The 24,522-nt window shown below is 49.5% G+C and overlaps 1 protein-coding gene across 1 annotated transcript in view; it reads right to left on the reverse strand.

Moving 5' to 3' along the window:
* The window catches only part of CSMD2 (CUB and Sushi multiple domains 2), a 305,276-nt gene that overhangs the window by 107,895 nt on the left and 172,859 nt on the right, over positions 1-24,522 (reverse strand). The window contains exons 14-20 of the mRNA XM_037381617.1: positions 14,093-14,419; positions 11,698-11,892; positions 8,944-9,082; positions 8,052-8,239; positions 7,499-7,687; positions 7,127-7,243; positions 1,066-1,281 (exon numbers count right to left, since the gene is read on the reverse strand). Coding sequence (XP_037237514.1) covers positions 1,066-1,281; positions 7,127-7,243; positions 7,499-7,687; positions 8,052-8,239; positions 8,944-9,082; positions 11,698-11,892; positions 14,093-14,419 — 1,371 coding nt within the window. The remainder of the gene's footprint in view (positions 1-1,065; positions 1,282-7,126; positions 7,244-7,498; positions 7,688-8,051; positions 8,240-8,943; positions 9,083-11,697; positions 11,893-14,092; positions 14,420-24,522) is intronic.

The raw sequence follows: 24,522 nt of genomic DNA on the forward strand, positions 1-24,522 counted from the left end.
CGGGTGTGACGACCCCCTCTGCACAGGCAGACCTGCCCCCCTTGGGCTCGCTCTCCCAGAGCATCACGCATACGCCGCTTTTCATTGACAACTTCTGAAAATCCAGACTTTCATTTGAAGAAAGGAACATTCTGTATCATCGCTGTCGAAGGCAGCAGCAGGAGTGGCTTGGCTTAGTAAGTGCAGGGCTGAACTGGTTTACTGGGCGTTCTGGGGGCAGAAGCTGTCTCGCACAGCCCAGCAGGCGTGAGAAGGGCTGCTGACCTCAGCAAAATCCTGCATCCCTGGATGCCCTGCTATGTGTGCCAGGAGGTCTGCCTCCATCTGCTGTTACAGAGGGTCCATTAGAGCTTGCCCAGCAAGAGGAATTACTGTTTCCAGCTCCCCAGCGATGCCAGTGGGATCAGGGAAACCTGGGCTAAGCCACACGAGGCACGTGTTACATCTGAAGCCAGCTGCAGAGGCTGGGTCACTTGGTGACCGTCCACGTGGAGCAACAAACTAAAGGAAAAAAGAGAGACCAGACGGACAACGGGAGTGACCAGCTCTGCCTTGCTCCTTATCCAAGAAGTCCAGATTGCTCAGCGTTGCCTTCCAAAAGACCCCATCTGTCCCAGCTTCCCATGCTGGAAACGCTGTACCTACCGCAGTGATTTTCCTCTAATAAAAAGAGGAATGTAGGTATCTGGAAGAAAGAGGGACAGCATACCCCCAAAAATGTGGAGCCTTGGTCCATAAACAGAGCAGAGATGTTGATCGGGTGAGGAGGGAGAAAGCAACAAACATGTCTGTAATGGGATTTAATTCCAGGGGATTCAATCCAGTAATCTACTGGGGCTCAAGGCAGACAAAATGGCTAGATCTGGTGATATGGGGACTGCAGGAGAATATTTCTTGGGACATGCTGTGGTTTAATGCCAGAATAATTTACTGGGGTAACAAAAGGAGTGACCATCAGTGACCCGATCACACTCCACGGCATCAACAGAAAGTTATTCCCAAGATTTGTAGAAAAGTTGGAAAGAAAGGGAAAGAATGCAACCTTTACCCACCGCCTGTCCTTACCTGAGAAGGTGATGTTGAAACCCTCATAGGACATGGAGAAGTCTGAGATGAAGCGGATTTGAGCGGAGAAGTTTCCGAAGAGCCCTGCACTAAGTGGGGCAGGGAGCCGGGAGCCTGTCAGCTGCTTCAGGGGCTGAGCAAAGCTGGTGTTTTCCGTGATGAGGAGGTAGTCGTGGCCATTCTCCAAGTGAAAGGTATGAAAGGTGAAGAACACACCTGCGGGGGAGGAAAAAGGGACGTCTTCAGCCCACCGTGTCCACAGGGCACCCCTTCATCCCAGAGCCAAAGCCCCTCTCCTCTCCCTGAGAATCCCAGTATCGATTCCCTGCTTCCCAGTAAAAGCAGCCCAACTGAGAAGGAAAAGCACCCTGTAAACCACAGACCCATTGATGTTAAAAATGATAATAGTTGGAAGAAACAAAACAAGGGTACGGTACACGGCCCAGAAGAGGGAAAAGCGTTTAAGATCTTCAGCTCCTGTGCCTTTGTATCGCAGGAACAGAGGTGACACAGGCTCGCTGAAGGGACGGATCAGCAGCAGAAAGGACCGAGCCTGCCAGCTTAGAGGAGTATTTTATTTTAAAAGCGTTGACCTTTCCATAGATAGCAAAAGCAGCAAAAGCTGTAGTCGCGAGGATTTGAAAACAACAAAAACAAGTATGTTCTGGAAGGAATTCGCACCTAGGAAAACAGGGCTTAAGCCAAGTATCAAGGTCAGAGAGGCTTTTCTAGGAGATGAAGTCTGTCAGCGGTGTGACTGCAGGGACCTCCTGTTCCCCCTGCGGTGGGACTGGCTGCTGGTCCCCGGTACGGACAGCCCTGTGTTTCCCCAGCCACAGGCGGCTCGCTTCAGGTGTGTGTCCCCCGTAAGGGCCGTACCCCCCTCCCAGTACACACCATGGCACGGCCAGCAGCACTCCAGCACCCAGCCCTGCCCTGTGCTCCTGCTGTCCCTTCCCTGCTCGTGACCCACCCCCAGGACCTGCTGCCCCCCCCCCCCCCTCCCAGGCACCCGGTGGGATGTGCGTGTGCAGCCGCGTGCCAGGCACGCAGGGTCAGGGTGCTCAGCCCAGCTCCCGCTAGCTCGAATGGACCCTGGAAGCGAAGAGGATCCTACACTCCATATTGTACCGCCAAAAATAAAAACCACAACAGATCCACCCACAGAAAGAAGAGACAAATACAGGGAAACCCGTTTGTCCCTTCTTCCAAATTCAATTTCAACAATTTGAAACATTCCGGTGAGAAGGCTGTGACCTTGCTGCATTTGTAAACGAACAAGAAAGGAGTAAAGGGTTACTTAAAGTATCCTTCACACCTACCGACACAAAACAGTAAGTACTTCAGGGTTTTGCAAAAGCCTCTAGCTAGGTGATTTTTCATGCTGGAATTCAAATGCAATTAGAAGCACTTACTCTCTGGAAAATAATTCCATCTTTGAAAAACAAAAAATGGCAGCGACAGCTTTCAGGCTGCAAAGCAAGGCAGGATCTTCTATCAGAACCCCTGTCACATTATCGTCGCACGAAGTTAACAAGCTAAAGCGATGCCTAGCAATAAAAAAGCCTCTTTGCATTTATATGGCTTCTTTCATCCGAAGATCTTCCGAGCATCGAAGGGCAGCCCCCCCAGCCCCAGCTCATGCTGATTCGGGCTTTACGCTACTCATAACCCCGCTGAACTCAACAGGGCTATTTGCAGAGGAACAGGCTCCTCCGGGCAAGCACAAGAGCTGTAATCTGCCCCTCGTTAGTCACAGCTACGTCCCTACCTCCTCGCACGCCCCAGGAGCGGCCAGCGGCACGACCAGGTTATCTCATTTAAGCCACCGATTAGCACCACAGAGACCGCCAGCCTGGCGAGACCCCAGGGCTGCCCTGCTCCGCATCCCATCTCTGCCAAAGCACAGCATCAGCTGCTTCAAAAGCAAGCCCAGGAAATCTGTAAATAAGGATCAGAGGAATAATCTCCTCCTTGCTCCCCATTCCCCATTAATTTCTGGAGATCAGGATGAGACCAACCTAGAGATTGATTAAAGCTCTGGAGCATGAGATTTAATATCCATCCCAACAGGTTTTTGTCAGCATCAAATTATAACTCTGAATATTCCATTTATCCTTATGTCTATTCAATTTCTTTTTGAAGGTTTACTGGTCACAAGCAAGTAGTTCCCTTCCAAGAAATGAAGGTCAGAGAGGCTGGGAACCAACACAAAGCCGTTCCCACAGGGATCACTGGACTGGGAAGAAGCAGGGCACACACTGGCATCTCAGCTGCCCTCCTCCCTCCTCATCTTCATCCCCTCACAGCAGCTCATTTCATTGTGCCGACCCCCCGCGTCCCGGGCAGAACTGTTTGCGTGACCCACCGCTCAGCGATGACCAAGAGCAGTCTCGACTTTGACAATTCCCTCCTTACATCCAGATAAATACTACATGGAGCTTGGCAGAGAACGTTTAGCTCCGCTCTTCCCCCCGCAAAACTCCACCGAGGCAGGAAACCCAACGGTTTCCCAACGTTTATTATTCTTACCAACAGTACAGTCAATTGAAAATAGATATCGCCTGGTTTTTCCTGAAAACTTGGGGAGATGCAACGAATGCAAAACGCCTTAAGCGTTCCCTGGTTATCAGCTGACAGCAGATTTATACCCTCGGTTTTACAAAACCTGATCCAAGCAACAGCAACGCTATCACTCGCCCGAAATCGGCACGCCGCCAGAGGAACACCGGCACTATCCAGTTCCCAGATCCAGCAGGACAGCCCCCAGCTCCAGGATTTTTAGGATAACAACTCCCATCCCAAGGCACGAGGTCTCTCCAGCAGCAGAGCTGGTTAAGGGCTGTGTACCTGGAGCCATAACGGCAAATTATAAACTCATTTTAAAGGATTTGTGACTCTGATTAAACCTCTGCTGTGGTCTGAAATTTACAGTGGCACAAAATGTCTCTGCAAATGCAGGGTTGGGGTTTTTTTTCCCCATTCTCTGTGAAAGAAACAGCCAAACAAATTATAGGGAAAAGAAATCACTTTGAAGTCCTTAGATTAAAAATAATAGTCTCTCTTTAAGTGCTTAAATACCTTTAAAATTAAGCTGCTTTTAAACTCAAATTGTACAGCTCGTGAGTCCATAAAGTAAATCAGTGTCTGCAGTCACATAAAAATAACTATTATAACAACCAACTTGTTTCAATTAGGGGACTCGTGTGCTGGCCACGTGTGAGATGTTCATAAAGATCTGGGAGTGAATAACTTGGAGAGTGGGTTTTATGATGCCGAGCTTTCCTGCTCCGCCACCGGCTCGGGGGAACAGCCCGGGGGACTGGGGGGCAAGGAACAGCCTGGGGGGCTGGGGGTACCAGCCCTGCTCCAGTCTGGTTTATAGGAACCCAAAGATTTCCCAGTCCTGGGGCAGCGCCACGAGCCCGGCGTTGGTAAAGGCGTGGGAAACGTCAAACCAGAACAAGGAAAATCAGGTACAACGGGGAACGTTAGGTCGTGTAAATACATCCCCTTCTCACAGCAGTATTGTTACAGCTGCCGGGTTTAGCAAGCACCAAATTTACCGGGTGATCACGGATGCACGCGGTGGTCCCCAGGAACAGGGAGCCGAAGGGCAAGGACACAGCAGAGGGGGACGGCTCCGCACTGCATGTGCGCTGCTGATGCCATTACCCCAAACGGGCTTCGGTTACTCCTATTTTTGAAAAAATCCTGTTCTGTTTTCCCAGGACTAAATTGATTCCATTTTAGTGGCTACCGCTCTGCCTCAGTATCACACTGTTCCGCTGCTCTTTGCTGAAGAACGAGAAGAAACGTTGCAGGAATGCTGAAAAGAGCTGGGAGAAGCTTGCTGCAAGGCACAGCGGTTTCACACAGTGACAGCCGGGGAAGTCAATCACCGAGACAGAACGTTGTTGCAAGAGAAAAGATGTGTAGGTACGAGTACGCACGCTCCCACCAGCACGACCCAGCATCCAAACACATTCCAACATCTTCCAGAAAACATCAGGGAAAAGGACGTTTTCTTTGCTCGTCTCCTTCCATCGCACCGGCAACCAGCCAACCCCCCGGACTACAGGGCTTTCCTGACACGCAAGGTGGCCACGTGCCAGCTTGTTGTAACTACGTCCTCCATCTATCATCTCCTCTCACCCTAACCCTTACCTGGATGTGGAGGTTCCCTGCACCCTCGCAGCCCAGAAAGCCCCCCACGTGCCAGCAGGGGGGCTCTGCCACGCTGCTGTGGCTCAAGGGCACCTGCAGGGAGAGGGACCCCACCGTGCACCGCAGCTCACTTCTAACGAGCTCCTGGAGAACAGCCCTGAAGGAAGGATACCAGCAGGGTAAGGAGAGGGAGGGATCGAACGGAACACAGTACGAACACACTCCTTTCATGAAGGTGAGAGATTCTTCTACACCAAACACTCAACTTCTTTGCTCGGAATCTCACCCTCGCCTACCCAGCACAACCTGATCGGTAAGAAGAGCCAAAGCTCTTGCCTAAAAGGCCTCCAAGTTTTCACTACAGCTAGCTGGATTTACAGAGCAGCTCACAGTTTGGTTTTCTAATCTCCATCATCTGCAGCCAAGGCCAGAATTTTGGAAAAAGCTGACAGGCTTCAGACCGCTGAAGGTAGGACCAGCTTTGCCAAGAGCCGAACACCCAGCTTGTGTCAGTGTGACGGACACGGTGACACGGTCCGGTCCAGGATGCTCAGATCCAGGATGCTCAGATCCAGGGCTGAATTCTTTTGATGATCCAGAACTGCATCACACTGAACGGCTGTAAGGGCTGCACTGTTCCCTGCACTACTGAATAGCCACAGCAGCATCTTTTACAGGACAGGTGACAAAAAGCCCCAACACTTACGCAGACGTATCCCTACTATTTAAAAATACCCCGTGTTTTTTCAAGCCTTGCTTAGCTTGCTTAGAAGACTTTCTTCTGATGCTGGCATAAAAGCCCACAGGCCATCAGAGTTGCACTTTCTCATCTAAAAGCGTGCCTGTTTGCTGCGTGGTGCTCAGCTTGGCTACAGGATAATGCGGTGTCTCGTCAGAGAGCTGCATCCGAGGCACAGTGGATTAATGAAGAGTGGATTGCTGCTACTCAACAGAATACTTTTCACAGCATGCGATGGTTCCCTTAATGCACTGTGCAGTTCATTGACAAGTTTATTCGCTGTAATACAAATGGTATTTGCAAAATTGGCTGATGATGGCTCCAGTCATGCTCGTATCCGCTACGACGAGACCGTTATATAAAGTTACATAAAGGATTTATACCCTTTGTGCTTACCTCAGGCAGATACAGACTGGATCAGGTGAAATTACCTCCTGCCCTCGTGCATACAACTTGCTCTCTAATTGCAAATGATACATTTGCTTCAAATTTTCCCCCAAGACACAAGGTTGGCCTGTGTGCGCAGGAGATTGGGCTGAACAGGTCTGCACTTTGCCTCTGTGCTGGCAATACCCCAGGCTAGCGGGGAAACGAGAGATGAAGAAATAGGACAGAGCTGGGAACCAAGAGCCCGAGTTCTGTCCTGTGTCTGGAAATGATTTACTATGCGCTTCCACTTCGCTGTCGGTAAAATGTTACAGAGATAGTGATCCAGCACCGCAGAGAAAAATAAGGCAGAAAGTACTATCAAGTACTAAACGCTACTGCAGTGTGTTGGTGGCAGCTCCCCTTTCCCCTGGGTGACACTAGTGGCAATGCCAGGTACCCAACCACCTTCCCAGAGGATAACGCTTAAAGGTCTGAAACAGAAAATAACACCCAGCACAGGCTCGCAGATCTGGGGGGTGACAGGACCACCTTTCCCTCTTAATCCTCTCCACTGTAAAACGATTAAGAGATGTAACACCAAAAAACTCTCTGCATCATGTCCAGAGGCAATGTTTGGGTGGCAGCAAGGACGGCAACTGGCCAAGCACGTGGGTACCCGTCATCACGGACAGACGAGCTCCTGGTGCACACGGGGAGTGCTTGTCTCCCACTGACCACCATCCCTCAGTCCATCTCTAAACCCACTCCAAGCTAAAGGTTTCTCACCTTTCCCATGTGATGTTTCTATTGTCCACGTGCAGTTCAAGTTATTTGGATAAAAATCAGGGAAGCCTGGGGATAAGATGGTACCACTGGAACCATGAATGTAACCTCCACATAGGGCTGGGTGAGGAAATAAAAAAAAAAAAAAAAAGAAAAAAAAAAAAGAAAGAATTAGAATTAAATAATTCAAACCCTATCAGCAGCTGGAAGAACATCAGTTCTTCTGAAAGTCAAAACAAAGCCCAACCCATCAAAGCCAAACAAAATGCACAGATCAAGCGGCATCGCCAGCTTTACAATTGCAGCTTTGCTTTTGCAGCAGACGTGCAAACGAAGCGTCTGCCACCTCCTGCAGCTGCAACCTGCACTTCTCACCCTCGCAGCTGGGCAGCGGCCGGCTCCACTGGAAGTTCGGCTCACACTCCAGGGCTTCTCTGTCACTCAGGGTGTAGCCTGAATCACAGCTGAACGTCACCAGTGCTCCCACGTAGAAATCATTCCCATGACGCTGGCCGTTCACCGGGATGCCCGGATCCAAGCAATGGTCCGACTGGAGCTTCACAGCTATGGCAAACAAACCCACCCGTGTCAGAGCACTGGGAGGCTGCTGCGGGTGCAGCCACGAGCCTGGGGGAAAGCTCTGCTCCCCCTCTGAGCGCAGGCAAAGCCGTACTGGTCATCCCCAAAGGCAGAGGGTGAAACGGACAGGGGGACACAACTCCGCTTCCTAAAATCAGCAATAGTCTGTAGATGCTAAAATAAAACCTAAAATCTCGATTATAACCGAGAAGGGTCAGAAACCAGAACCTGCTACTTCCCTGGCAGCAGCTTCACGCCCCCCGGTCGCTGGCAAAGGGAAGGGTGAGACCCCTGAGCGAGGGCACCGCATGCCGGAGAGCGCGTAATGACATTGGTGACTTGCACTTACTTTCATATCGGATCTGAAAGCCTATGTCCGAGTGGCTTTTGTCAGTGGTGAAGAGGAGGTAGAGGTAGTTGCTGGTGCTGATGAGGAACTGGGGCACCTGAGTCCCATCATAGACACCTATCAGCGGGGAGGAGTAAGACCGGCCATCTCGCACCTCCAGGGTGTCGTAATTCACCTCCGTCTTAAATCTGAAAGGGACGCAAGAATATGTCTGTGAAAAAACAGCAGTGCTAATTCTGCTTCGTCGCGGTGCTGAGCATGCTCTAACACCCAGGAGGCAGCACAGGCCACCGGGCAACACGCGGGTTCTGCTTCTACTGCCTGAGCATCGTACTGAGAACATGGCATCCCCCCCTACGTGCTTCTGTTTCTTTCTGATCCTTCACCCGCTTCATCTGCTGACACCAAAAAGTCTTTGCAGCAACAAGCATCTTCCACTGCTTGAACACTCAGCTCAGCTCTCGGACACAGCCCCAGGCTCGGGGAAAGCACAGCCCTGCTCCGACAGCCAGACCCAGGGCCAGATCCTCCCTGGTGCTGCTCCCTGGCAGGCTGAGCATGGGGGAGCGCAGCCCCCCAAAACATCTCCCATGCCTGCCTAAAACAGCCCTGCTAATTAGCAGGCGTTAGTCAAGAGAAGAAGGGGAAAGAAAAAAAAAAAAAAAAAAAGACTGTTTTCCATGATTTCTTCTCGAATGTTAGGTGAATTGTAATGCCTTGCCAGGAGTCAATTAAAAAAAATAAATAAACAAAAAGAAGGAGAGCTCCTCGCTGGCAAACACAACTGAGCAGCTCGTACCCTTTTCCTCCGGGGGTGGCCACAACCCAACGCTGCTGGAACCACCGCAAACAACCCCAAACCAGAACCTTTTGAGAAGCCCAGGGTGAGCACCTGTCAAACGTGATCTTGATGGGGTAGCCCGGCTGGGCTTCTATGACCCACGCGCAGCTCAGCGAGTCCTTGTAGAAGCCAGGCCAGCCGGGGGACAGGATGGTTCCGCTGGGCGCTGTCAGGTGGCCCCCGCAGGGCGCTGGGGACAAGCAGAATGGCACAGTTCAGGCGAAGAGCATCATGGCAAGCAGCGGCACGGTGGGACATACCCCCCCGCCAGGCAGCACTGGCCCGCCAGGCAAGAGCTCTCATGCACTTTTGTTTCTCGCGTGTTATACAGGTGTGTGTAACTGTATATATACAGATTTATAAATATATATATATTTATATTTATTTACCATTCTATTTAGACAGCACTTATTCTCACCCCTAGACCTTCCTCACAGGGAAGATAAAGAGCATGGGCTTGAACCTGGCCCAGCAAAGCTGCTGTCCCCCCACCGACGAGTCAGCCCGTGGCAGAAGTCACATCATCACCGCTTCTCTATATGTATATATACAGCTGTGTATAATTCTGTATATATACAGATATACAGAACCAGATGGAAGAACAACACCAGCTGGTGAGAAATGGCCTTTTCAGCTTAAACTGAGGACGTAGCAGCCTGCTGCTGTCTCTGTGGGAGTCAGTAGCCTGACCTTGTGCAGTGGCTCTAAGGGGACAAGGTATAATAATAATTATTAGATATAAAAGCAGAGAAAACTGCAAGGTCAGTTTGCATTTCAGTAGCGGCAGGTAGCAGAAAATCTTTCATATCTGTGGTAATTGAGTCATGTCTTTTCTACCACCAGGGACATCACAAGACTATGGCGTTTATTCCACATTGTGGTCCCTTGTGCCACCAGCAGAAGCTGAAGGCATATTATTATCTTTTCTGGAAAAAGGATACTAGATCTGATGGACCAGAGGTATAAAATCCTATAACCCTAAATAACTGCAGTGTATTGTCCTCTAAAAAATGAAATTGGATGGAAAAGTGCGTCTGCTTCTGTGAGTTTGCGCTCCCCCTGCTCAGCACTTTGCAGGATTCATCACCCAGGTGCTTCTTCATGTCCTGCTAAGCCACCGGTGCGGGTCACCTACGTACGTCTGAGCCTAAACCCCCTCGCTGCTCATCTGAAGGATGCCAGATGAAAGTCAATTGATCTCAACTGGATCCAAACCAATTATTTTTGAACAAGAAGCTCCTTTCTACCCCAAAACTACAGAATTTCCTGCCAGGACTTCTATCAGTCTTTCAACTCTTCTTTTAGGTCTCCTTCTTTCCCATTAATTTTTCCAAGCACTGCACAGTACTTTAGATCTATATACTTCCTCCTTGTTTAAAAAGGCTAATTAAAACGTACACTTAACTGAGTGCATACTGAAGGGTGAGTCAAAGAAATCACCACTGTGATCACAGAGGAAAAAAGCCCAAGTTAATGGTGTAAGGTTATCAAAGCTTCCGAAGCTAAGAGTTGATTAAAAGTGTATTAGCTCATATATGTTTCCCTTCTACGCTTAAAAATACATAAACTTAAAGGCTCGTGCTTGTGAAAGTAATGGAAACCTTGAATCGTCAAACCTACAGACATCTTATTGTCAGCTGCTTCCAAAAGAAAAATTATACAAGAGCACTAAAAAGCCCAGCTTACTATATAAAAGTTATTGAGCACAACTGATACCTTCCTCTTCTAGTCTGAAAGACAAAGGACTAGATTGCGCGATTGCTGCTGCTCATCCGCTTGAACAATGCATGACCAACTACTGACATTATTTCTCACTATTCCAGTACTATTTCTCAATAGCACAGTACTTATTATTCCAATTGCTGTAAATACCAGTGCAGGGCATCGCTTTCCTGAGAACAGAGGGCAAAGGGAGACTTTTCACTTCTAATGAGCTCCTTCTTCACTTCTTTTTTTCCACAGTAGAAGCTTTAAAGGGTTAGGAAAAAAAGCTCTGAAATCTGTGTCAAAGCCTTTCGTTCAGCCCACCCCCCAGATTGCTGGGTGGGCTATCACAGCCGTCGTGGCAAAGGGATGTAAATGCCAAATTTCTGGCTCTCGACTGCCAGCGTCCATGAGACATGACTGATGCACCACGCTGACAAAGACATGCCGACGGTACGTGTACGTGTACCAACGTTTGCAGCTGCGAGTTCGCTTTTCACAGCAAAGATCTGTACCTTTTGCCTCCTTCATAATTCTACAGATTTTACATGTATCAAAAATCAGGAGAGAAGAAATATCGCCCTGTACCTTCCATCCTCTGTTCTTTAATTCCCTTTGTGACAAGAGTAGCAGGGAAGCTTTTAGTCATCAGTCAATCAAAGCCTTTTATTATTGTCATTAGAAAAAAATACCTGTTGCAACCAGAACTCGGCTAATGAAAATAATCCCCAGTGTTCGTTTCACACAAAAATAGGAAACAAACCAAGTTCAGTGCTCAGTGATGACTGGACTGGTACCTTCCCCTAAGCAAACTCTTCTGTGCAGATGACACCTTCCAGCGATTTGTAAAAGCCGTAATGGAGAAGCTGAGGGTAAGAACTGAAGTCCAACAGTCCTTTGGCTCTAAGCAACAAATGCCTCCGCCCATATGATGGCAAAAGGCTTCCTACAGAGCCAACGCCATACACCATCGCTACGGGTTATCTGACTGGAACCTAAACAGGACTCTTATCCTTTTTCCCAAAAGGCTGCAAACACCAGGGGCTCGCCCTCCCTCCAGGCTGCCCGTGCAGACTAGTAGGAAAGACGGTCAAACGGTACCTTCACATCTGAGCACTGCATTGTTCCAGACCACATTGCCTTCCTTCAGGATGCAGGTGATGGTTTCTGAGCCGTGGGTCCGAATGAAGCCCTCGTCGCACAGGAAGGACACCGAGCTGCCGAGCTGCAGGCTGTCCCCAAAGCGCTTCCCGTTCACCGGCACGCCAGGATCAGGGCACTCGTTATGCCTGAAGGCTAAGAAGGAACGAAAAGAGAACAGTGAGTAACTTGTTTCCCCCTCCTCTGTCCAATTCAGAATTAAATACGTTGGACCACAAACTTGGGAATTAATATTTTCGTGGGTTTTCTGTGTAGGCAGCACTTATTCTCGCCCCTGGACCTTCCTCACCGGGAAGACTAAACAGCCTGGGCTTGAACCTGGCCCAGCAAGGCTACTGTCCCCCACACGGACGAGCCACCTGTGGCAGAAGTCCCGTCGCCACCGCTTCTCTAAACGGCTAAGGCACCAGGTATGTGTCCCCACCACTCGGCTTCCCAGCTGGCTGAAGTCACTGAGGTTTTTCTGTTCCCTCCCCCTACTGCAAGTGCTCATTTGCAACCTGACAGAGGAATTACAGGGATTAAAAGATGAGATTAAAACCGTTTGCATCCAGGGGGTGCTGAGATGAAGCAGGAACAGGGGCCAGAAATGAGCCTGCAGAACAAAATGATCTCCTTAACCATCTCTCAAGCATGAAAACACACAAATACTCATAACGGAGGAAGATTTCTAAAGATTCCGCAGTGCATGCATCTGCATAGAGGGAACGTAAATTAACCATTAATGAGACAAAATGAAAGCTTTAAGGCTCTGCAGTTAAAAGTAAGGGTCCTCTCAGCACGCTCTCTGACCGACTGCCACGTAGCCCCTGACCTCGCTTGTCATCGTTCCTAGGACGAAACAAAGGACTCGCAGCAATTGCCTTTCTAGGTGTTGCAAAGCCGCACGTGGACTTGCAGCCCCACGGCTGTTTAAAGCCCTGCCCTTTGCCAGCAGCTAGAAACCAGGCTGGCCAACAACCAGAAAGCAAGCCTATAGCCTTAACTCCCCATTAAGTGCATAATTATGTGCTGTATCTTCATCTGCTGGGAGGTGGTCTTCAGAGATGAGCAGTGTATTAATGATTAAAGCCTCCAGATTAATTACACACACATGCTTTTAGTATCTTTAATGCACCTGACCAAATTCATACGAGTTCTGGATTTCTGACAAAGCGTTGTTACTCTTATAATATCTTGTTATGTGCACTGCTGAGGGGGAAAACACAGGCTGCATCTGTTCCTCATGCTCCGTATCCATCCCTGGCAGCGCTACATCGTCTCCTCTCTCATCCCTAAACTGAAGGGAGGGATGGCAAGGTCTCCGAGAGACTCGGGAGCTCCCTTTTGGTAGTTCAAGCAGTCAGAACAGATTAACTCACGCATACGTAAAGAGCCATTTACAACAACAAAAATCTGCTTTTAAAAGTGTCTTCCTACAGGGGACGGCCGCAACTCCCAACGCAGGTGGGTCAGGGCTGGGAGCTGCGTGCTGGCGGAGAGCACCCGCGTTTCTGGACGAGGTGTCTCGGTCCCGGCTATGTGATGCCACCATACCCGAGCTACTCCATCGGATGAGCCTCCAGCCTGCGGTAGTGTGGCAAGCGATTCCATAAGACCTCCAGTTTATTTTTATTTATTTAGTTAGTTTTAGTTTTAAATAGAGGATTTGCAATCATAGCTAGAAAGGCTATTAATTTAGCTGTGCCACTAAAGGCTATTACAACAAAGTCATTTATCAGTTCTGCTGAATAGGTTTAATAACGCTCTTTAGAAAATTATAGGACAATACGAGGATAAAATTACCGTAGCATTCATTTGAGATTTGAAGACTGGACTTAACGTGAGGCCCAAAACTATCTGCAGGGCTTTCAAGGCTTTCGATTGTAAGACATTGCTACGTATTTTCCTTTATCTTGCAAGCCTTGCATGCTTTCACGTGTCCGCTGACAAAGACAGTGCTGCCTGACGAACCCAACCATCCAAGACCTAAGAGCTCTTCCTGATGTGCACCGAGCTGTCCGCACCTCCAGAATGGGGTTAAACCCCCACCACACAGCGAGCTGCGGGCTGACGGGAGATCCCGGGCTGCTCCGTGGACAGATAAACCAGGGCCAAACTGGTTTCCCTCACCCCCACCGGCCAACACAAACTCACAGCCAGGAAGAACCTGTGCAACCAGCTCTAAGCTCGACACCAATCCTCGATTTCCCAACTGCAAATCCAAAGCGATCCCTAATTTTCAGGCTTACTCTGGAACAGCAATGGTTTTAGCAGGATCAAGCTCTTGCCTGCTAGTCTCCAACAAGAAATCAGAGTTTGAAACGAAAAGCAGAAAGAAGGATTGGGCACTTACTGGTGAAGGTTATGTTGAAGCCCCTCTTCTCCATGGAGTGGTCGGTCTGGAACTCCAGTCTGGCTACGTGACCGCTGCTGGTCAGGGAGGAGGGGATCTGGTTTCCCGAGAAGGTCCCCAGCACTGGAGATTCAGCAGTGCCACCGTCCTTCACGGCTAGGAAATCAAACTGGGGCTCCACGTCAAAATCATTGAAAGCCAAGTGAATGCGGCTCTCGGGTTTAGCTATAATTAACCAAACGCAGTGCAAGCTGCTTCCGTATTCTTCCGGGTAATTTGGTGACAGCACAATCCCAGATGGGGTGGTGAAGTTGAAAAAGCAGGAAACTGCAATAAGAAATCACCATCAATCATGCAGCACGGTGTTCCCACAAGCTGCTCCGCCACGTTTCCCCCTCCCCCTTAGCCCCTGGGCTGGGTGATTCCTGCAAATTCCCGATGGCTTTGCTTCTCAGAGACATTAAGGAAAAGAAGGGCTCAGTGCTCCATTCACTGCTAGATGTCAGTGATTTATTTCCAGGGGGAAGGAGTGACTCCAAAGCAGCCTCCAGCCCCGGCTGTTGTTGGGTTGCCATTCCCCAGCCCGGCACAGCACCTTTTCCAGCAGCACGCTCTGCGCCACGCAGCACACGTTTCTTTTACCGCGGCAAGAAAACGTCACTCAGGTGGGTGAGGATTTGGTATTTTGCAGGTGAATTCTCCTGCACCTCTCAGAGAGAAAGCCACACTAGAGCCAAATGCGTGACTGCAGCTAGCGCAGCGTAAATTTAGCATTCAACCAGTCAGGCTTTGTAGCATCATCTTCCATCGTGGCTACAAACCTGCGCATCCCACAAAACCCGCGGTAAGGAATCAACTGTGCTGTTGGCTCACGCAGACCTCCAGGCTCCTCTCCCGCTATCCGTATCCCAGCAATTCTGTGTGCAGCACAGACTTTTCAGGATTTGCTTAAGGAAAACTGCACGTCTGGCTCGCCTTGCCCTTTGCTAAATGCACTTTTCAGCCATGCCTCAACCGATGCGACTGCACCCGGGCAGTCCCACTGCACTTAAACTCCTTGCATTCAGACTATGCCCGTCCTATTAAGTACTTAATTTATTTGCATTAAATATTTGACCAGTACAGTCAACCCCTTTGCAAAGGAGCCGTCAGTCAATTTGCCTTTCTCTACCTCCTTGGGCAGCTGTTCAGACCTGTGCCAAACAAGCCCTGAAAAACGAAGGCTGCCGTTTGGTTTCGGTAGTGACTTTGCTGCGCTGGGCGAGGAACAGCTTCCAAGAACCTTCCCAAGCCTACTCCAAGTGCCAGGAGCTTGGGACAACTCGGAGCAAGGGTTGGCAGGCTGGGACCTGCAGCCCAGGTGTAGGGGACGATCCCCTTCCCATTGGAAATAAATCACTGACTTCTGCTGGGCTAGCGTGTTATCAAAGAGAGGCATCAAACCGGACTGCCATTCCCATGAAAATAAGTAAAACTGGTCTTAAAATGAAGTTGAGGGGAAGAGTGCATATGAAAAAAAACATCTTTAGCTCTCCAGGGTTTTCAATATATACTGTATTTCAGCTGACAAGGTCCATTAATTTGAAAAAGCAAGGCTGTCTTTTAAGTGGTACCTACCCCATGGCTTTCACTATTTTACGTATGGATGCTTTACTCATCTTTTCCCCCACCACCCCCCTTGGTAAAATCCATTACTTGGAACATATATCTCACTAATTCCTGGGAAAAGGACTTCGCACACAGGATGAGACTGGTTTTAGTTTGGCATTTATGCAATTATTTGGTTCAATGCTCACCCTCCCTTTGTTATTTTCCCTCTGTCTTCCTTCAACACTTAATGGTTTCAGATCAAATAAGATGGACGTTGCCATGACGTTATCAAGGCTAAGAGCTACACAATCTATTTCCTGCTCTCAGCAACAAAGAGAACAGATTAAAGAGAAAACAAACTGCAAAATATCCTCAGGATTTCGGTTCTTTACTAGATGCTGAAATATCAAGGGATGCTGTCAAATAGTTCTGTCAGCATCATCTTGGTATAATCTGCCTAGAAATACTTATTGAAAACAAATGCATTCACATATAGAGAAACATCTCAGCAGTAGGAACCCCTCACAGGAGCTAGGTATCTCATGAAAAATTTTAAATCTGAGGTGGTAAATTAGCATTCATACAGGACCTACAGCATCACACCGCCAGCAACAGAGAGGTGCAGTTGCTAGCGCAGCTATTACGGCACAGCGCTGCTGGCTCATTTCAGGAAATAAGAACAAAGAACTTGCTGACAAATGAAAGCAAAGCAGAGTGAGGCAAGAATATAAAATTAACCTGGGCTAGATAAAACAAAATGACAGATTAAAAAGTAACAGATAAAAAAACAACAACACAACAACAACAAAACAACCGCCCAAAGGTCTCCGCTGCAGGGAAGTAAATGACATATTTGACTTTCCATGAAATAACAAGTGTCGCAGACGGCCAAGGTGCTGGCTGGGGGACAGAGGCCACTGTCCCACACATCCAGATCCCATGGCCGGGGCAGGGTACCACAAAATCTGCTCGGTGCAACGGGGAGCTCGGCATCGCCTCCCAGCGCAGCACATCCTACCCAGGAAGCCACAGCTGATCCAGAAGATTTGTTAACAAGATCACAGTGTCTGTGACAGGAAGATTTTCTGTATCTTTTTAAGCAGGAGAGGTCTGTCTTCAGCATGGAAGGGGGGTTTTGGCCTGGGGCTGCACTGGCTGGCAGCGGGATCCACGTCAGCCTCTCTGCTTTCTCAGAAGGGCTTTGCCGGGCACTTGGATAAAAGCAGAAGGTGATTAAAAATATGTCACAGACAGCGAAACGCACTACCAGAACGAAGATGATGGCCCCCAAGAAAGGCAGAGGACAGCTGAGCGTTACCTGCCTCGTACTGCTTTGTGCATCCGAGACAGTCGGGGACAAAGTGTCCCCGAGGAGCCACCGGTCCCTGGAAATATGACAGACAGAGGCCAGCCCTGCCGCCGGCTGCCTGTCCGTCAGGATCGCCGAGTTAGCAACGTCTGAGGCCTTGGGCCTCAGAGACTGAAATTAATATTTATGATCAAGAAATTGAGGTGGAAATTAGTATTTATTACCGTTGTTCTTAAATGTTACGCGAGGATGTTTCATTGTGTGCACAGCACAGGTCTGAATTTATAACCCTATACTGATCTTTGTCAATAATTATTATGACCGATCAAGTACTGCAAAAGCAATAAGAAAAATCTCTGTGTTAAATACAGCAGAAAAAACCCACAACAAAACTCAGCAGAAGCAGAGCACCTACCAAAGCCGACGAGACCCACACCACTACTGAGTACAAGGTATTTACTCAAGTCATCACAAACATCGAGATTCTGCCCTCGGAGGAGTAAAGTGGTGAGGAAATCGCTCTTTGCTTCTTGTCTTAGAACGTCGGGTGGGACGTACAGCCCCACGCGTGCGATGCTCGCGGCTCAGCGGAGCACGGAGGCACGCGCCCGCGGTGCAGCAGCACGGCTGCTCGCCTCTGCAGCCAGCCAGGAGCAATTTCTGCGTTTGCCTGGTCAGCCAAAACACAACTTGCTTCTCTTCTGCCTTCAAAAGCTCCTGCCTCCTCACAGACCATCTCGCTTCTGCTGCCAGGCGTGCCCAGTGGCCCCCGCCGCTGCCTGAATCCAGGGCTGATCCCGGGGAGAGGGCACCCCTGCAAGGCACGGGAATGGGAAAGGCACCCCGTTCAGGAGCCGAAACCCAAGCATGAAACCACTGTAATAATTTCAGTCTCCATGGAAACAATAAAAAGAAAATCCTGACTTCTTGCTCAGCTTTTCGGTATCATTCCCGCAGCCTCTCACCACTTGGGAGAGAGCTTAAAGACAGTAACAGGCTTTCTGCCCTACCTTTCCTTTTCAAAAGGATCCCTCCTCCGGGCATAGCTTGGTGATGGACTGGAAAAATAGGACCTCAGCAGGAGCCTGGTTACTAAGTGGCACGTCTCGCTCGGGGAAGTGTACAGCCCAAAGAGCTAACAATGCTGGAAGCTCCGGGCACCGCAAAATACAAAATACATTTTGTATTTCCCACTTTCTGTATCTGTTCTTTCCATAAACACATCTGCACCACAACACGTTTTTCCTTCTTAAAACCCTGAGGCACTGGGAAGGCAAGCGGGAGGCGAGGGAAGGGCTCTAGAGCAAAGAGTAACTGGGAAAACTTTTGTTGTGTGTGTGTGTGTTTCAGAGCAACAAACTCTTCGGCTTGGTCTGATGGAGCAGTTGTCACCGCCAGCACGCGGCTGAGCAGGTATATTAAAAAGAAGGAAAAATAGGGAGGTTTTGGGTACCAGATCTTGAAAGAAAATATCAGCTGTGAACTTAACATAGATGGTAGAGGACCCTCCACACGACAGAGCGCTACGACACGAAAGTTGGTTTCCCTCCTACCCACACAGAGCAGAAGCAGCGGTCGGGTCACTAGGAGGAATTTTCTTAAACTTACTGGAAGACGCTGCTCCACGCTAGGACAGTGTTGGGCTGCTTGTCTGCCAGGGTTTCTGCAGCCATCTGTCATTCCGGAGGTGCTCCAAGGCTTCTGCACGAAGACGAGCTCCTTTCCCGTGTGCTTATTTATTTTCAGCAGAACTCCCCCCCCTCCCTGCACTCTCCCTCGGGAATCGGTGGCAGCATCCACAAGGCGACAGAAGCCTAATTGCTGCTTTTTGGCAAAAGCCCCAAAGTGGTGCAGTGCTCTTGTTATGTACCTTCTCCTTTCTGCTCCTCCGGGGTTTAGCCCAGCATCCTCCCTCCGCTGCAGCGCTCAGCGCCGGCTGCCAACTGCTGCAACGCATCCATCTCCTGCAGCTGGGAGCTGCTCACGCCGCCGGCCAGGACCTGCCTCTCCACACCGTCCCACGGTCTCGGCACACCGCGCGCAGGAAGGATGAGTGCCGGAGCACCCGGCGGCTGAGGCGCCCCCGAAGCGTGTCACGGCCGGGGGGCGAGGGCAGCTGCACACTGGTGATGAAGTGCAGCAGAGGCGGCACCAGCAGGTTCAACCACACGCAAAGCGAAGCTCGGGGGGAGCAAGAGAAAGAGCCTGAGGGATAAACTTGCCACACATCAACTCCACCTGCAAACTGGAAATGTCCCATTGCAGCTTTCTCGAACCCCAACCCCACACGTAAAGCGTTCAGGTACGACAAGGCAGGGGCGAGGGGACTCCTCTGCAGAGCAGATGGAAGGTGGCAACGGAACATACACCACAGTCCCGTTTTCTGGATATAGAAAGGGGACAGGGACAACCTCCTCACCTGATAAAACCAGTGAGCACCATTTCAGATTCAGATTCATGTAAAGAGAAGCGACCCGCCACGCTAAGCGATTGCTGTCAGGAACGGGGACAGATGCCTTGGCAGAGGACAGCTCGTTTATAGCAGCATGAAACCCTATCAGGGTAACAGTTCGACTGATTCAAGCAGGAAAATAACAAGCATGGAGAGAACCCAACGCACAGCATCCCACCGAGGAGCGCTGAGAGCAGCTCTGGTGAGCCGCCTGCGCTGCCACGGGGCCCAGCACCCCCCCTGGGTCCCCCCCACCAGCTCTGCTCCCTCTGCAGCAGAAGCATCCCTGCGGAGCACGTGAGAGCTGGCCACATCTGCTGGATCACCCACCCCCCTCACCCCACCCTGCAACCTCCCCGCTGACCCAGGCGGTCCGCAGCGGACCCCCGAGCCCCTAACAACCCGTTGGAAACCAGGAGAACACACGGAGCAGCAGCTCGCAGGAGGAGAATTCCCTCTGGCTTTACGACTGCTAGAAAGAACTCACTGGAAAAGTAACACCGAGGAGCAAACAGGCTCTGGTCTGATCCAGGGGGATGTCAGTTTTCCTCAGATGGAGACCCCAAGGGAAACTCGGCGTTGTGGCGTGCTGGAAGGCGCACAGCTCATCTGCGACAGCTCTCAAGGAGGAGCAGAAGGGACCGGTTAAGCAGCCCTCTTATAAAGTCACAGAGAGGGACACGGAAAACTTTCATCTGGGTTCCACCAAAACAATGCCTGGGTAGTTCACGGGGGACAATTAAACCCCCATTCATTGTCATTAAGAAGGTGCTTAAGTGCATTCCTGCCCAGCACAGCACTTCAGCATCCACGTCTACTTAAGCAAACATTTACATCGCGGCACTTTCATAAACTGCAATGCAGAACAGGGGCTTCGAGGGAAAGCGCCCTGCTTAAAATTAAGAAGGGAATGGTCTTACATGGCTGCAACCATGAAACAAGGTTGTTAACAAAAGCTACAAATCCCACATGCATACAGAGATCACGGTAATCCTGCCTTCATTTAATTTGCTTCCCTTCCTGCCAGGGACAGACTGGATCCCGGCGGCTCAGGGGACCGGGCTGAAGATAAGGAGCATTTCCCCGCCGATGTGCTGCTCTGAAGCCAACCCCGATCAAGGGCCAGCACAAGGTGGTAAAGGGTCCTGAAGGACACCCATCTGTTGCACAAATGCAGCAACCATCCAAGCCCCGGGATGTGGCTCCCCGGGCAGCCAGCCCGTTTCTCGGCAGCTTCCAGCCGCACGAACCCGGGATGCGACCGGCTGCTTGGCGGAGGTCAGAGCGGACACGTTTGGGTAGGTGAAGGTTAGCGACCAGTGCCCTCTCCCAGCTCGTCTGGCAGCGATAATTACCGTCTCTCTCTGCCATTAGATCTGGAAATTGTATCAGGGTGCTTCATAAAAGCATCAATCAAACAATAAACCCCCCCAACATGGCAAAACAGCTTGGAAATAAAAATTAATAGAATCCCTACGTTTCTTCCAAAATCCACTAAAAGCAACGGCATCTACCAGCAGATAAACAAGTCCAATATTAGCTAGAAAACCTGTTTACAGCAGGAGGGAGAAACATTTTGTGAGTTAACATCAACTGTTCCATCAGCAGTGCAAAAAGGAAGAGGAATTAAGAATAAAAGAAATAATATGAAGAGCACACAAAGGACCAGGTTTCATCAGAAGAGCGAGAGCCAATGCTACAGTTCTAAAGTAAAAAAAAAACCCTCCCTTATAATGACAGAAGTATCAACTGCTTTAAGGAAATCTTTCTGGAATTTCTGATTAAAGAATTATTGGACAATAAAGAATCATTCCAATCATCTTAACCATCTGCCTCCTTAATACAGACGATAAAACAATTCCTGGTTCCTACAGATCTCCATAAAGGAGTATCCAAACTCAATTTATGAATGTTTAGGTATGGAGAATCCATCACTGCCTTCAGTAGGCTGCTCCAAGGGTCAACTACTCTCTCTGTTAAAAAGCTATTATTTTTAAAAAGGCAAACGATGCTTTTCTCATTGCTAAATTAAGACACACACTTTTATCAAAATTACTCTTTGTAGGGAAGTCCCACAGGTTGCTGAGAACAGTGGGCAGGAAAAGAGAAGAAAGAAAGAAAAAGAAAACAACGGCCAACGGCCAACTTAATTTAGAACGAAGTGAAGACACTGTCAAGTAAAATAAAATCACATGGTTCTGTTCCGTATGTTGCTGGGAAAAATACCTACTGCACTTTGCACATGCAGCTGCTAATCCTGAATGTTTGTGCACGCAAAACGCTCGCCATCAGCTCAGAGGTAAAGCCTGCAATCTTTACAAAGATTATTCAGCAGGTATAATAGGCCAATACGGGATTAACAAAAACCCAGGAGTAATTACCACTAAGGAGAAGAGAGATTTTATCCTGCTATTAAGGAAAAGCAGACGGTCAAAAGACTGGGGAAACCCCCAGGATGGTAACCCCTCCGAAGGGGTGCGTGGGGCGACTGCGTGCCCTGGGCCTAGCTGAGCTGTTGCTGGAGCCAACTCAAAGGCATCTCCCAGCAACGCAAAGGATGCTCAGTTCGGTCTGAGAGAGCCAACGCACCGTTTGCAGCAAGGCAGCCCAGCTCTGCAGCGTTCACGGGCGCAGCGCTGCTTCTGCCCCGCATGCCGGCACGTCCCAGCACCCGTGAGCAATGGGTGCGGGGAAATGGGCTGCGGTTGGGGCTTTCAAGGGAACAAGAAGGGAAGAAAGCGTAACATCTGCTCCAAAGCCAGAGAACACCACACACAATTTAACATAATTTCAATTGGAAATGCTTTGGGAAATGCCTTCTGCTCTGTTTAGAGGAATATTATGCATGCCTACCGCTCCAAGCAGGTCTGTAATGCAAAGAGAGCTTATGATAACACAACAAAAAGCAAGTCACTGGAAACTAATGAGGATCCTAAAGCAAGACCAAAAGCCCTGTAACAGCAATCAGCTCAAGAAGGAGTCCAGGAGTACTCTGAAACAGCACAGCTCACATCGCAGCCCCTCCACTTAAATGCACACACGGATATATACATACGTACACGGGCGCACATATGTATCGCCAGCCTCTGTGGAGTTGCAGTCAAGCGACGCCAAAAAAATACCCCTCAGTTCAGGGCAGAAACCTCCTCCCCCAAGTCTGCTTGATGCACTGCAAGCAGAACATAGGCACCGCTTCACTTCTCTGTGTTCGTTACCTTCAGAACACGACGGGTCCGGAAAACTCGCAGTTTGCCAGTCTGAGATCAACGAACTAAACTTGTATCTGAAAATATGTTGTTTTCAGAAATTCCCCTCCCAGAGCAACTGCGACCCAGAGGACAGTTAGAACAAGGCAAAAGCTTTGCCTTTGTTGAGTGAGATGGTTACAAATGACGTATATTGTCAGGATAGTTTACGGCATAATTATCTACCACGTCAGATGACGGCGCTGATTGGCGCAAGGCAACCCTCCAGCTGTAGGTGCAGGACTGAAAACTCAGGAGTTGTAGGTGACAGACCCACCAGGGCAGGGCTGCAGGCAGGAGGAGGAGGAGGAGGGGAGCGAAGCTGCTGGAGAAGGGTAGCAAAGCACCTCATGAGACTGAACTGCTGCAGAAAACCCCTGGGCGCACCCTCCCCCCGCAGAGGGGGTGTCAGTCCCCCCCCCCCCGTCTGTTGCAAGGAAACATAAACCTCGTGAAACAAATCTTTGGTCATAGAAAATGTTTTGTAGTGGGGCTCTCTGTTGCAATAGTCCACATAAAATCGGGTAATGAGTTTCTCCCTACTACACATGACTATGTTTAAACAGTAATTCCAACCATGAATTTGAAAGTTATGGCACTACTGAAATGCCCTGCTCCCCGACTAGGTCCATCCAGACTTTCATCATCATTCTCACTGCAGTAACTGAACAACTCACCGGCTTCCCGTTATAGCTGCAATTATGGGCTGGTTCCCCGCTCATAGGCTTAATAATCTCCTCTGCCACAGGTAACTGTAGACTCCAGTTTGAGTATTACATCCCTTATGAGTTCCTACCATCAGAGCACAAACTTCATCAAAGTAGCACAATGGTTTTCCTTAGGTAACATTTATCTGCAGGACACCTCCGAAGCCCACGTTGCTGCCCTTCAAGACTTCGGGATAACTGAAGCAGCTCTTGGTACCCCTTCGTAGCTCTGCACAAAAGCTACGGCTCAGGTTAGCCTGGGTTACAGAACTGCCTCAGCCTTTGTAACTTGGAAAATGCAAGTATCCAAACAAAAACCGGGAACTATGAAGCTGATTTGAGCACTACGAGGTGCTGTGGAATAGGAAGAACGAGAGGTCTTCAGCACCCAGTCACCACCGGCACCCAGTCACCACCGGCACCCAGACACCCACATTGCACCGAAGCAGAGCCCAAGCTCCGAGCAGACAGCTGGACTGACCGTGTTCCTGCACCCGGCTGCAGCGCTCCAGGCTCCAGTTGTTTGAGGTATCTCAGCTCATGAGAAAAAAAAAAAAAAATCTGCACATATACAGCAAGGCGAGGGGGAACTCGCTTAGCAAGGGGTTTGTGGAGGGCAAGCGCTACCAAGGGCTTGCAGAGTTTCTCAAGCGCCCTACGTGCTTCACCCTGGCCGGTTAAGGGATGCCACGACAACAAAGAGGATGAAGATGGAGGGTCTGTTATCGTGAAGGCACAGACAGTCACGAATTAAGAACCCGCTGCAATAAGCAGATGCATTACTTAAATGGTTTGCGTTGCTTTGTCATCGAAGCCCCAGGAAATGAGTTCTCCACAATAAATTCTGTCTGCTCATAAATCATTTGCTCAGGACAGCAGGATGCACCATAGCGCGCTGTTTAATCTCCGCCTGCATTTGTCACGCGTTTGCAACCAGAATCAGAAGCACTGAATTGTTTGCATATTCCAACTAGCGGCACATAAATCAGGTTACCTTACTTCCCCACCTCACGCCCAATACATCTAATGGTCTCCCAACATTTACAGAGGGTTTTTTACTAATCCCCTGACAGATTTCATGCCAGGTTACACATTTTGTCATGCAACCGCTTCCGATTCATGCACGC

This window comes from Falco rusticolus, chromosome 3, assembly GCF_015220075.1.
Source record: "Falco rusticolus isolate bFalRus1 chromosome 3, bFalRus1.pri, whole genome shotgun sequence".
NCBI lineage: Eukaryota > Metazoa > Chordata > Aves > Falconiformes > Falconidae > Falco > Falco rusticolus.